At 42.3% G+C, this 14,172-nt stretch overlaps 1 protein-coding gene across 2 annotated transcripts in view; it reads right to left on the bottom strand.

Annotated features, from left to right (window-relative positions):
• Sema5a (semaphorin 5A) overlaps nucleotides 1–14,172 on the bottom strand; it is a 437,483-nt gene that overhangs the window by 119,081 nt on the left and 304,230 nt on the right. For both annotated transcript variants that reach the window (NM_001107659.2, XM_087621852.1), the window contains 3 exon segments: nucleotides 3,096–3,300; nucleotides 7,258–7,393; nucleotides 12,849–13,134. In NM_001107659.2, the coding sequence (NP_001101129.1) occupies nucleotides 3,096–3,300; nucleotides 7,258–7,393; nucleotides 12,849–13,134 (627 nt within the window).

Below are 14,172 nucleotides of genomic sequence, written 5' to 3'. Positions count from 1 at the left end.
TGAGGGTTTGGGACCAGATAAGACAATAAGGTAATGCCGCAATACAGCAAGTTATAGACTCTATGTTTCCCAATGACTGTCAAAGTTGTTCTATAGTCTACACTATACTGCAGTACCACAGCAGCTGTCTTTAAAATGTGCAAGCTTGATTAAAGCACTTTATCCATATGAACTGTAAGAACAAAGTCATAGGTAGACTTGCTCAAGGCAGGATTGCCTGCTGTGGATCATCTATCTGTCGATGTAAAGTTAAAATGCAATTAAGTGAGGTACATTTATGACATGGGGACAAGGGAGTAGCCGAACCACAAGATCATTCAAATTAGACTTCTGTGGGGAAGTTTCTAGAAGGAGTACCATTTAGAAGCCAATTGACACTAGGTGTGTCAGTCCTGTAATTTTAGTGTGTTGGACTTCTTCACACGTTATTTTTAATAAAGATTTTCAAATATTATACTCCTGTGGGCATGGATATTTTTGTGTCATGCAAATTCATATGTTGACAGCCTCAAACATAATGCAAATGTATTCAGAGTTTCCTAAAGCTGAGGCAGTAGAATCAGGAGTTCTAGGTCAGTTTAGGCTGTGGAATAGGTTTGCAACTAGCCTGGCTACACAAGACTATTTTCAGATATCTAAACAAAAAGACCTATCACAGAAATTCCTCTCCACTTATGAGGATGGTGTGAACAGGTAAGCATCTCCAAACCAGGAATCAGCTTTCCCCAGACACCATCCAGCTCACACTTTATTGTTGCACCGAGTCTCCTGAACTAGGAGATAAATGTTCCTCATATTTGAGGATGCACTAAGTTCTGGTCAGAACAGGACTGGAGACTCAGCCCAGGCCTGGTCTGGCCCAGCTCTGCCCTTCAGCATCCCCTACCACACAGCCAGGTGAGACGTCAGCTGTCTCTAGAAGTCCAAAGAGAAAATTTGTCTATCTTGTACTAACATGAACATTTATGATGAAAAGGCCAAGAATACCTTTGGGAAGATATAATCTACTTACTTTAAAAATCTACTTACTTTAAAAAATCTCTCATGTGTCAGGCAGCCTTCTGTCTTTAAAGGACAAACAAAGCTAGAAAGACACACAAGCCCTCACTGGAAAGCATTTCTTTTTATTCTCTTAAAACAAACAAATGGAGGAGGAGAACGAGGGAAAAAGAGGAAGAGGAGGAGGGTCAGGAGGAGGAGGAACAAGAATTATCATTATAATTAGAAGAAGGAGGAGGAAGAAAAGAAGAGGAAGGAGGAGGAGGAGAAGGAGAAGGAGAAGGAGAAGAAGAAGAAGAGGAAGAGGAAGAGGAAGAGGAAGAGGAAGAGGAGGAGGAAGAGGAAGCAGAAGCAGAAGCAGCAGCGATTTTTTTTTGTTGACTTCCCATGACAACTAGATACCTTATCACTCACACCTCTTCTGAGTTAGTTCTCTAAACTGCTATTTTGAGCAATTATTTCACATGACTTTGCCATTATAATCCTTCTGCTACTTTCCAGTCTTCCCAACAACTGGCCTCCACTCACTCATGTCCTCATCCAATGGTGCTATTACCATTACTGACCTTGCATTACTGACCACTCAGTAACACCGATCCATGCTAACCAACCCTACACCTCCCAGTGTTCAGTTTCCCTCTAAAGTGAGCATCATGCAATGCTTCTAACACTGGAAATCCAGCCAAGAACAGGACCCACTCCCTACACCCCACCCAGCACACCCATCACCACATTTCTTATCTGGCACCCATCTCATAGTTCTTCATCACTTTGTTGGTGATGCATTTTACTTATTGGTTGGTTTATTATCTGCATGTCCCTTTAAAAATGTGAGCCATAGGAGGGCAGGACACACATATAACCAGTGTCCCAAATGAATTCAGACAATGGAACAACAACAAATCATTGCAATCTTATAAGTCATAAATAAACAAGTAGAAATTGAGAATTTCTATGAAAAAATAATATAGTATTCACAACCACATAAAAAGGTAACCATTTATTGTAAGGAAATGCCAAGTATACAACACACCTCTCAAAGGGTGGGAGGAAGCCATTTCACAGTGAAATCACTCTGTCTGGGGCTAGGAAGGTAGAGCCGAGACAGTTTCTGAAGTAGGGATATCCGTCCTGCACTGTCGAAGTAATGAAGCGAGATAGATAGAGCCTGCTTTCTGCTCCACGTTTACTTTAGAATCTAAAGAAGTCTAGTTGCTATCTACAGTTTGATAAGTATCATTGCCTGCCATACATATGAAATGCTGTGTGCATATGCTTCTTTCTTCAAATGTTTTTGTGGACTTTGGCAGGAACAGCTTGAGATGAGCACTGTTGTGTCTCAATCAGAAATCAGCATGAAATCTTCAGAAAACATTTTCCCCAGCAGTATCTTCTAACAAAACATGTCATTGTCTTAAACTAGCCAAATGTAGATAGTCATGCCAAGAACCATTGATGAACAAGAATAGTTAAGAAAGGAGGCATTATCTCCCTATTGTAAAATTCTGACTAGCAGTATAGCAAGAGTGTTGCCTGTAGCTTTCATTACTCTGCCTTCTGTTTTTAGTGGGCTACACACTTGCACCTCCCCACCCCCCAGTTATCTTGGATATGTGTATTGAACAAGCACACATGCATGCATACACTCACATAGGCACGCATGCACGTGCGCACACACATGCCAGTTATTCTCAAAATGCCTTAGCTAGCAGTGACTGCACATACCTAATTCTTCCCCTGCTACCCCAGGCCCAGTAGGGGAAATGGCCAAAGTGGAAGTCCCACCTTTTCAACCCAGCCATTGGTGGACATATTTATTGATGGCTCAAGAACCAATTGGAGACCAGGACCTTTGGAGTCAGTACTCACAGATTCTCAGTTAAAATCAATATATCAGAACTGCCTCCTACATAAAAGTACAAGTAAGATATCCAGGAGGAGTGGGCAGATTGATAAAGATAAGCGTGTATTGTGGGTTCCACTTACCATGACAATACAGACACATGGCTGTGCTTGAAGGTGACTAGCATTTTGGAATGTAAAACCTTGAATGAGAAGACAGAAGAAAACCATTTAAAAGAAGGCAGAGTTCCTACCTGTGGCCAGATAGATGATATGGACAAGGGTGTCCCTGCCTTGCACAACATCGACAGCCACATGGGAGAAACGGCTGTTGTCTTCCATGAAGGAAGGCACTGTGGTCACTGGCTGCACCACTTCATGCATCAGGATGAACTTCTGAGCATCCTGTAGGTTTCTTTCCGTCAGGTTTACATACAGGCCCTGGTCCATGGTGCCGCACTGCAAGAGAAGACAGACCAGATCATAAAATGCGTTCACCTGGAGGCCCACAGCTCATGTGGCTACTGGATGGAGGGTAAATGGAACAAGCTACAAACTGAGTAAGCCGTGATGCATTACTGAATGTGCAACTGAATTGATTCCTCCATCTCCCTTGACTCTCTCATCCCTCCTGTTCTTCCACTGTAAATAGGAAGTCATATTTACATTCTCTCAATGTATGGTAAAGAGAATATGAGACATTTTAAAATGAAGCAGGCACTGTTGACTCTAGTTCGAACAGCAGATGTGGAGAATCTCCTCCTGGTCTGTTCGGTCTCTTGGGAGCTGTCTGTCAACTTGCAATACAATTGTATCTGACTGATGAAACTGAGCTAACACTGAAGTTGAGCTCATACATTTTCTGGCTATCACAGCAGGTTTCTGGCTATCACAACCCTAAACTCCATGGTGATACCTTGGTGCTTATCTTAATCTGTAAACGATATCTCTCATGTGGCCTACACAAATACTGTGGCTGGTCTAAGTTTATTGTATTTCTGATTACAGAATATTTTAAAGTAATAGGTGAGAACCTGAGAATTTGCAACATAAGATAGCAAGTTGGTAATGAGAGAAGAGGAAAAGAGGACTGAGAAAGGTGGGGAGGGGGAGATGGAGAGAAAAAGGAAGGAAAGAAATAGCAATTTGCAGGAAGTGTCATTACCATGAGGTTGATCTTGGATATAGAGAGGAAATGCAAGCTCAGAAATTGTTGTGGATTAATTTCAGGGTTGTGTGGAAGGATGCTGGCAGGTGTTATAAACAACAGGAGGTGGCAAAAACAGGTAAGAGGGCAGGTGAGAAAGAGAGCACCGATTCTTGGAGCCCAGTTTAGAACCAGAAAACTACTACCAGCCTTTCTCATTTCTTTTATAAACTTTAAAGTCTGGAATAAAAAAATGAGGTTGCTCAGCCCACTCCCTATATCAGGGGTGATGGGGTCCACACTGCCTGAAACTCCCATTTATAACATGTCATTTCCAATACTTGGTTTTATAACAGGTTAGAGGTCTAGGAGTAGAAGATGGAAATTACTTTTTGAAAGTTAATTATATTTTTGTAGCATTTGATAAAATGTCCTATATACCATAAAATGATAGGCCGATTGTGGAGTGAGAGAAACCTGGAGTTAAACGGACTGTGCACAACTGGTGAGTGATGATTTTAATTTCACATCCTGGTATGGAGCACCTTGACATCATGTAAAGGATGTGTTCAGGGTAAAGCTGAGGCCCGCAGAAGACGACCTGTGGCCTTCAGGGAGTCCCAGCCTCTCAGTTTGTCTCCTCAAATGTTAAATGGTTGGAAGGCACCAGCTGTGCTCCCAGCCCATATCTCATGGCTGATGTGAAGTAATGAGGAAAGCATTTATAAATTAAAGTCTGTGTAAATGCCAGGAATAAGACAACATTCCTGAAAGCTCAGAAGCTAACCAACCAATAGTAAATGCATCTATCTTAAAGCAGGCAGGCTATCCATAGACTGCGGTATTCAGAGAGAAATAAGGAAATGAATAATTGGACAGATAATCCACGTGCAGTTGTTTTGGGGTCTGAGAAGACTGTGCCAATAGATTGTATATGAATAGCATTTTTACATAATCCTCTAAGCATGGGCATACTGCCTATCAGGAATGTGTGTTGTATGTGTATTAAATATTTTAATTGTTATTACTTTTAAGTGTTTGTGTGTGAGCATGCATGTGAGTGTGTGTATGTATGTGAGTGTTTATATTTGAGTGTGTTTTGTGTGTGTGTGTGTGTGTGTGTGTGTGTGTGTGTGTGTGTGTAGGTGCCCACAGGGGCCAGAAATGTCAGATCTCTCTTTAGATGGAGATAAGGTGGATGTGAGGTTCTTCATTTGGGTTCTGGGAATTGAATTTGCGTCCTCTGGAAAGGCAGTGTATGATCTTAACAGCTAAGCCATATTTTCATGTCCCCAGAAACAGGTTTTTAAAGTAAAAAAGGTCACCACTTGGTCTGAAACCTTTCCAGGTGATAGCTAATTCTGAAGGTGATCCTGTGTTGTAGTCAACTTGTGTTGAAGTCAAAGACAATACTTGAGGTATGGGTAACAACAATGGCTTACCTGCTGGCTCAATTGCGTAAAAGTAGTGTTTATATGTGCATGCTATTTTAAGACTAATGGCCTGCTGAAAACCAGCAGGTATAGTCTAAAAGCAAGGACCTCCACACCCCTTGAAAACATATAGGAGCCTAAGGAGCAATCAAGAGTGCTAAAAAGGACCATGTCTTTTCTGCAGGCTCCTCTCCAGTTCCATCCCTGCAGTTCCTTCAGACAGGAACAATTACGGGTCAGAATTTTTGACTGTGGAATGGCAACCCAATCTCTCAATTGATGCCCTGTCTTTCCTGCTGGAGGTGGGCTCTACAAGGTCCCTCTCCCCATGGTAGGGCATTTCATCCTCCTTTTGAGTCCTGAGAGTCTCTCACCTCCCAGGTTTCTGGTACATTCAGGAGGGTTCCCCCAACCTCCTACCTCCTGAGGTTGCCTGGTTCCATTCTTTCTGTTGGTCCTCGAGTCTTCCTTCCTCCTCCCCCATGCCCCGTCCCCCTCCCCCGACCCAATACCAGATCATGCTTCCCTCTTTCCCCCAGGCCCAAAGTGGGATCCAGCTCAAAGGGAGGCCCCAAGGCCTGACACCATTACTGAGGCTATGGAACACTCACAAAAAGAGACCTACCATGACTGCCTTCTGAAAGACCCAACAAGCACCTGAAAGAGTCAAATGCAGATATTTGCAACCAACCAATGGACAGAAGCTGCTGACCCCTGTGGTTGAATTTGGGAAAAGCTGGAAGAAGCTGAGGAGGAGGGCTACGCTGTAGGAGGTAATCAGTCTCAATTAACCTGGACCCCCGAGATCTCTCAGACACTGTACCACCAACCAGGCAGCATGTACCAGCTGATATGAGGCCCCGACACATATACAGCAGAGGACTGCTGGGTCTGGGTTCAGTCAGAGAAGATGCACCTAATCTTCAAGAGATTGGAGGCCCCAGGGAGTTTAGAGGTTTGGTGGGGCGGGAACGTGTGGATGGGGACATCTTTGTGGAGACAGTGGGTCAGGCAGGAGGTATGGGTTGTGGGACAGTCAAAGGGTGGACCAGGAGGGGATTAAAATCTGGAGTGTTAAAAAAACAGCTCATCAGAAAATATCTTGCTGTCACATTGATCTTAAAGGTGTAGTCTCCAATCTGTGATGAAACAGGGAACTCTTATTTTTTTAATACTATCTAAACTGTGGTATTTTGTTATAGTAGCTTAATCAGATGACTATACCTGCAGTCAGGACAAACAAAATAAACAGTACCATTGCTAGGTCTCTGCTTCTGAGCATTGGAGGTGGGATGATTTCACAAAGACATCACAGCTTGAACATTCTAATTGGGTGACTGAAAGATGAATCGGCACCAGTCAGGCTTCTTTTCCCAGCATCCACTGCCACAATCCACCTTCCCAACAGGAAGCCACACCATACTTGCCAATTAGAGCTCAAATTCTGTTTGTCAAATCCCATTGCTCTGTGCCCTGGGCCCTATTCATTGGAACATCATTCATTAAGGATCAGAGATTTGGGGCACACAGTCCATCATCATTAGTACTAATTGAAGCCTGGATTCCTAGCCTACTGGAGAAGACTGCCCTTTTTCGGTTAAGGATCAGTCACCACAACACACAAAAGGACCCCTTTTTCTTCCCTAGGCGCCATAGTCCACAAAAGGCTGTGTTCTATTGATACTCGCTTAGCCCAGGATGGTGCTATCCCGTAGGGGGCAGGAGACTGCAGCTGCACTGAGCATGCAGCCAAGGTTTAATTGCTCAGGCTCCCTATGTTGAATTTCTTCATTCTTAATGGACGATACTCGCAATGCCCTCTTCCCCCAAGATTACCTGAAAATTGGGGTTGGGGTTGGGATAAGGCAGCCAGGCTGAGCGAGAGTTCTCTTGGTACTTGAAGGGTCCATTGAAGGCCTGTGAGATGGCGCTCAGGTTGAAGACACAGACAGCAGAGGCAGCAATGCTGTTTCTGGAGATAAGGAGAAGGAGCAGGTTGGTCAGAGCCCACAGTGATCACTGACCTCTACTGATCCCAGGGTATCATCTACCTCTACCTTTAGCTATTTCAGGCTCCCTTAAAACTACACGCGCGCGCGTGCGTGGGCACACACACACACACACACACACACACACACACATACATACATCTCAAGAGGGTGAATCCAGGACAATACTGGGGGATTCCTTGTGATTTCCTCATATGAAAACAAACATTCAGATAATGGAGTAAGGACCCATAGCAGATATGACCCTTACAGCTGTGACTAAATTCACACAGCTACAAGTGGAGCAACATGGGATTTTTGAAAGCTTCCTGAATTTTTAAATTCTAGAGAAGACAGGCTTTGTCTTCCAGTGGGTGGAGCCATCCACCCATTTTGTCACCTCTCTTCTACCTGTATCTCTGGTTACTTTGGGTGGCAGCTGGCCAACATCTCTTTTCTATTAAATCTCCAGGTATTTGTGTTTGTCATTCTTTAAAAAAATAATAAACTGAAAGTATTTTGCAGGGAGTGCCTGTCAGATTTGTCTCATTTATTATTTAAAGGGGATTGTAAATCTAAAGGGTCAGCAAGAAAAAAAATAAGAGAGCACTGACATGAAGTCGTGAAGTCTTAATTCAGAATTCACACTCTACTAGAAAGCTGCAAGCAGAAGGCTCTGCAAGGTCAGTGCCCTTTGACTGAGCGTGGGGATGGCAAATGCTTCTTTCTCAAATTTGCATTTCAAGCAGGCTATCATTCTCAAAGGAAAATGAAGACCAAATGAGGGGCATGGATGTATTTTCCATATTAATGTACTCTGAACCAATATTTGGTCAGAAATAAGTCAGTGTTTTTCTCTACATCTTAGAGAAAAATCATACAACTTTCAGAACTTCACATCTAACTACCTGACAAGCAATGAAGAAGGAGAAGGACAGCGCCCTACAGATTTCTCTAATTGCAGTAAAATCTCAGAATCTTCTTAAGGTAAAAGACAAATCCCTGTGCATGAAACATGCACAGTGAGATATTGACATGGGACCATAGATGGGGAGCAGCACCCTGGCTACTTTGCAACAAAGATGAGGATTTCAATTCTTTGTGATATTTCTGTGAGAAGCGATGGTATCAAAGAACATCTCATAGAAGATGACTTTTTTCTAGGAGTCCAGCACTGAGAAAGGAGATTAAAAAGAAGTAGGTGCTTAATGTGGATTTACTCAGACTGCAGCTCTTACCTCTTCACTATCTTTGGGAAAGTAGAACGGAAACATAAGTTCAGAGAGGAAATAGACTTTGGAAAAGACTCAGAGAAACACCTATCCTGGGTCATGAGCAGACACACAGCACAGCAAGGGCTACCCTCAGCTATTACCTGATAATGGGGAGTCATAGTAATCATAAGATCTGGCTAAGATTTGGTGCAAATACCATCTAGTTCTTCACAAGGAGTCTACAGATCTTAAAATGTCCCTATGGTTCTAGACCGACAGAGAGATGAATCAGCCCATGCCATAGACTATAGAGCATGAAGCAAGTCTCTCCTACTTTCCACATGACCCCCAAGTCCATATCCTTGGCCAGATGCCAAGTGCAATCACAACTACAGCCTTCTAGTCAGAGACATTAGTGAAATCTGATCTGAGAGGGATGTCAGTTCAGGGACTCCCCAGGAAGTCCTGGCAGCAGCTCATCTGAGCTGGAAAAAGGTACATTTCTCTATGACCCTGTTGGGCATAGTGTCATTGGTAAAGCATCTGCCCCCTGTCTTTTCTCTGTTTTACTTACTCTGAAAGGACACTGGGGGAAGAAAGGGCTTGTATAGGCTACGTGAGGACCCCATCCCCATCCTTTTCCCCCAATCTATCTTCTTGGGTCAGTTCAACCTGTAGAAAGTGCATATTCAGTTCTTTTGTAGGGTCTCCCGCACAGGCATGTGTCCCCATTCAGCTCTATACTAGTACATTAACCTCAGAATAAGTTACTTAAAACTGGAAGCAATATTAGTCAGCTTATCTTTGGATCATAGGTAATCCATCTGGTCTCCACGACCAATCAAGCAGACTGTGTGGTTAAGTCAATACTCTACATTACCTCAGAACTTTATTTAGAGACTCAGTAGATAAAAATGATGCAGGAATGGGGGCTGGCTGGAGAGGTGGCTCAGCAGTTAAGCACGCTTACTGCTCTTGCAAAGATTCTGAGTTCAGTTCCCAGAACCCTTATTGGGTGGCTCACAACCGCCTGTATCTCCATTTCCAAAGAATCTGAAAGAGTCTTCATGGCACCTGCATGTATGTGGTGCATACAAGCACACACATATACATAAAAAATTAAAGAGTAATAATAATTAAATTTGATAATGATGCCAGGGACTCACTTGGTGAGTCCAGAATGATAGGGACTTTAATTCTGTTGCCAAGTAATGTAGAATAGGTTCCAAAAGGTTCTTATGCTTATCAATTCTGTTAGAGGAACAGAACGCTGAAATTTTTTCTAAGACCCTCAAAACAACGTTATTCTATATATATACCTATACTTAGATATGATTAAACTATACTATGTAGGTCATATACTCTCTATAATACACACAGCTATAGTGGTGATACACTAACTTTTTTAAAAGAAGCATTACTCATTTTTATTTTATGTGTATGAGTATCTGCCTATGTGTGTGTGTGTTTGTGTGTGTGTGTGTGTGTGTGTGTGTGTGTGTGTGCGTGCGTGCGCGCCACATGAATGCCTGATGTCCACCGAGACCAGAAAGAGCATCAGACTGTCTGTAACTAGGATTGAAGACAGCTGTGAGCTGCCGTATGGATGCTAGGAACAAAACCCTGCTCTTACACAAGTTTCTAGTATTCTTATCTGTTGAGCTATCTCCTAGCTCTCTGTCACCATGATAGAAAATGTAAAAGCCTACGAAACAAACAAACAAACAGAAAAACAAACAAGAAGCATTTCAGTAGTAATCCATTTCATGAAGTCCACCTGATGCCTAAGAATAAGAAAACTCCAGAGTCCCCAGAGGGGGAAATGAAACTGAATTAGTATTCTTCCCTTTAGTGCTAAAAAACAGCCACACAAAGTCATTGTTTCTAATTGAAGTCAGAGGATCTCTACTTCCCTCCTCAGTCATCTTCCCTCTCCCTCCCTCACTCTCTTCCTTTTTCTTCCCCTCTCTTGCTCTTCAAGAGTGCTGCCTCATGCTGAGAAGGTAAGATGGAGCCAGGGAAGGGAGGCCAGCCAGAGCGCTTCATGAAGTGGATGAACAGCTGAAAGTAAGTGGATGAGGATCCTTGTCTGTCTAGAGATAACCTGATGTTGGGTGGCTTCTGATATGGTGAACATTTGCAATCCTGAACAGTACTTGAAACATTTCACGAGCTAAATCAGTGGTTCTCAGTCTCTGGGACATGACCCCCCCGCCAATATCCTGCATATCAGTTACTTACGTTGCAATTCATAACAGTAGTAAAATTACAGTTATGAAATAACAATGTAATACATTTATAGCTGGGAGTCACCACAACATAAGAAATTGTTTTAAGAGTTGCAGCATTAGGAAGGTTGAGAACCCACCTCGGAATGGCACAGGCATAGAATCTATAGAACTTTAGAAATGGGAGCTTTTGCTGCTGTTATTTCTGGTTCAGAGCCAGTAAATGGAGAGCTGTGTAAGCCAAACTCCCATAGTGTATAAAATTGATGTAAGTTGAGCAACTGAGCATACATCTTGTGAGGCTGACACTATTTCTTAAACAAGGCTTTGGGAAGCAAATCAACTTTAGAAACCAGAAATTGTTTTCTTGAATGAGAAAGAAAATCCTCAAGTAGTAAAACTGATTCTGGGGTTGACAAGCAGAGCAACAATAGAAATGGCCACTGTGAGAGGGGTGGCGGCAGGCCATCCATACTACAGCTTTCTAAATTCATGTTGAAATAGTGTGGGGGAATGCTCTTATCCAGTGAACATGAACACCCATCAATAGTAGTGAGAGTAGAGAAAAAGGCAGTAGAGACCATGGGATAAGGAGCTCTTCAGAACACCATTAGTAGGCAGGCTTCTTCGGATACCAAAGTGATGTAAAGCAAAGGAGAGGCTGGAGGGATGGTTCAATAGGTAAAGCACTTCCTGTCCTAATAAGAGGCCTGAAGACTGGGGCTCAGAACTCATGGAAAGCCAGGCAAAAGGGGTGGCTGCCACTAATCCCAGCCCTTGCAAGGCAGAGACTGGGATCCCTGGGACAGACTGGCTAGATAGAATGCCAGGATTGGCAGGTTCTAAGTTCAGTGAGAATCTGTGCTTTAATAAATAACGGAGATTGGGAAAGATATCCAACATCGAGTCTGGGCCTCCAAACTCATGCATATGCACATGCTGGAAAACATGCACATTCATACATATTTGAATATATGTATACATATATACACCCCTATCACAATACAAATACACATAAATATTAAAGGAAAATATAGAGAGAATGGAGAAAACATCACAGGGTAACCCAATGTCACTTTAGGCAGAGATAAGATTTTCCAGGATGCAAGTCAGCCATCAACCATGAAACAGGAATAAAGCTAGGGATGTAGATCAATATTCCACCTATGAGTATTTTTCTTACATCTACTTTGAATTCTTTACTCTGGGAACAATTGTTTGACTTTTGTGTACATTTTTAGACCTCCAGGTTGGAGTTCCACGTGGAAACCTGCACTTTAGAACTACGTAACTAACACTGCTCACATAGAGCAGCACATCCTGGAGTTTCCTCATGGTCCCTAATACCCAGGCAGTCAGCAGATCCTCTTGAGGGCTTCTCACAGAACCACAGCTAAGGAAAGGCAAGGCAATGCAGGATCATGAGACATCCCACCAAGAAAAGGCTGAGTGAGAGTTCAGAAACTTGCCAAGCTTTCCTAATCCAAAATACTATCTGTTGTGAGGTTAGTAATATCTTCCCAAGAGAAACACAAGAGCTATGAGAGGAAAATAGCAACTGCATTTCAAGTAACTGCAGAGGTCCAGGCAAGAATGATGTGATCATCAAGCTCAGGTTATGCAGAAATGTATAACTTTTCTACAAAAAAAAATTGCATCTAATAGTATCGGCACTTTATAAAGTGTCTAGAACATACCCGCTAATCAGGAAGGTGCGATCCATAATACAATAATTTGATACTACTTTTTCCTAAGGACAAATAAAAAATATTTTGAATGAGCTTTCCTTTCCTAAAACAAGTCCTGCAAAGCATATATCTTTACCTAATATTTAATTCATGGTGAAAAGACTCTTTTTTGTGGTTCTTTGGCTGTTAGCCCAGAAAAATAAGAAAGACTTCCTCTAGTGCTCCTTTAAACCCTCAGAGGTCAAAGTACAAAAGGCCCATTCAGAAAAAGCGGAAGAGGAAGGAGAGGGAGCACTTCCAGCTGCTTACACATTGGTGGTGAAGATGCCGTAGATCAGATCCAGCTCCGGCAGGAAGAAGGTGCTTTGAAGCTCGTTGTAGTAGAACGGCACCTCACCAGGCCGAGAGCAGTTGAGGCGAGCCTTCATGAAGGTAGTCCAGGTATCCTCCAGAAGAAATCGTCCTCCAATGTCATTCTTGCAGACCCTGGCTGCCCTGGAGAACACAGTCTTCCCACAGTCGTGTTCCACGGCATTTTCTCGGAAGAAGAAGTAGGTGAAGTTCCCGATGTCGTAGGAAGACACAAAGTTTGGTTCTGGAAAAAAGAGGAGAAAATATCAATGTCATATGCCACTCCTTTCCTCGAAAGTCTTGTCCGATAACATATCCCCCTCAAAGGTTCTGATCGACAACAACTGTACTTAGAAGAAGAAAAAAAAAAGAGAAACATGAGAGGTTCTGCAAGCACCTTACTGATACATGCTACATCGTTTCCATTCATGGTCTTGCCTGTGTCTTAATAAGAGATCAACATTGTGATTCTTCCTCAGATATTCTGAGTTAAGTCTGCACTCAAGTTCACAAGGCAATAGTGCCATTTAGGAATCTATTTAGGCATAGAGATGTATATATGTGCACAATGGAACGCACTAAAAATTAATAACAAAAGAGGCTATGGATTTGAAATAAAGCAAGGAGGGGTATATGGGAGAGTTTGCAGGGAGGAAGGGGAAGAGGGAAATCCCACAAAAGAAAAGAAAGAAGTTAAAAATGAGATAAAACCAAACAAGTAAATAGTACACGTTCACAGATAAGTGCATGTTTGACTGTTTGAAAAATCTTCCTTATATTTGAGAAAGAGAAGAAGAAAATAAGGTTCAGAGAACTGACTACATCGGGGATTTCTGGACTGTAAAGTAACACTAATGCATGACAGTGAAACTTATGCACACATGCATGTTACTGGAAGTAATTTATGTGCTTTCACTAAGGCCTTAAAAGTGATTTTATTTGAAGATGAAAATTGAGTCAAAACACATACCACAAGGCTAATACCCTGAATTAGCTTTAGCATCCACTGTTACTATGGTGACCCAGTAACTGTGACAATCAAGCCTTGTTTTCTGATTTCTAGGTCACCAAGGGAATCCATGGAGAGGGAAAATGAGTGTTGAAACAGTCTGGAAGCTTTATGGTCTCATAATCAGTAGAAATATAAGAATATAGAAATGCTAAAATCATGGCAAAGCCTATATTTAATCATCAAGCTTATTAGGAATTTAGGAATCAGAATTTTACACATAGCATTTAGAGTATTATCTTCTTATCTTGGGATTGAGCCTAATGGTAATGG

The sequence above is a fragment of the Rattus norvegicus genome, chromosome 2 (genome assembly GCF_021556685.1).
Source record: "Rattus norvegicus strain SHRSP/BbbUtx chromosome 2, alternate assembly SHRSP_T2T, whole genome shotgun sequence".
In the NCBI taxonomy this organism is placed as follows: Eukaryota; Metazoa; Chordata; class Mammalia; order Rodentia; family Muridae; genus Rattus; species Rattus norvegicus.
This window is presented reverse-complemented; position numbering and strand designations above follow the sequence as displayed.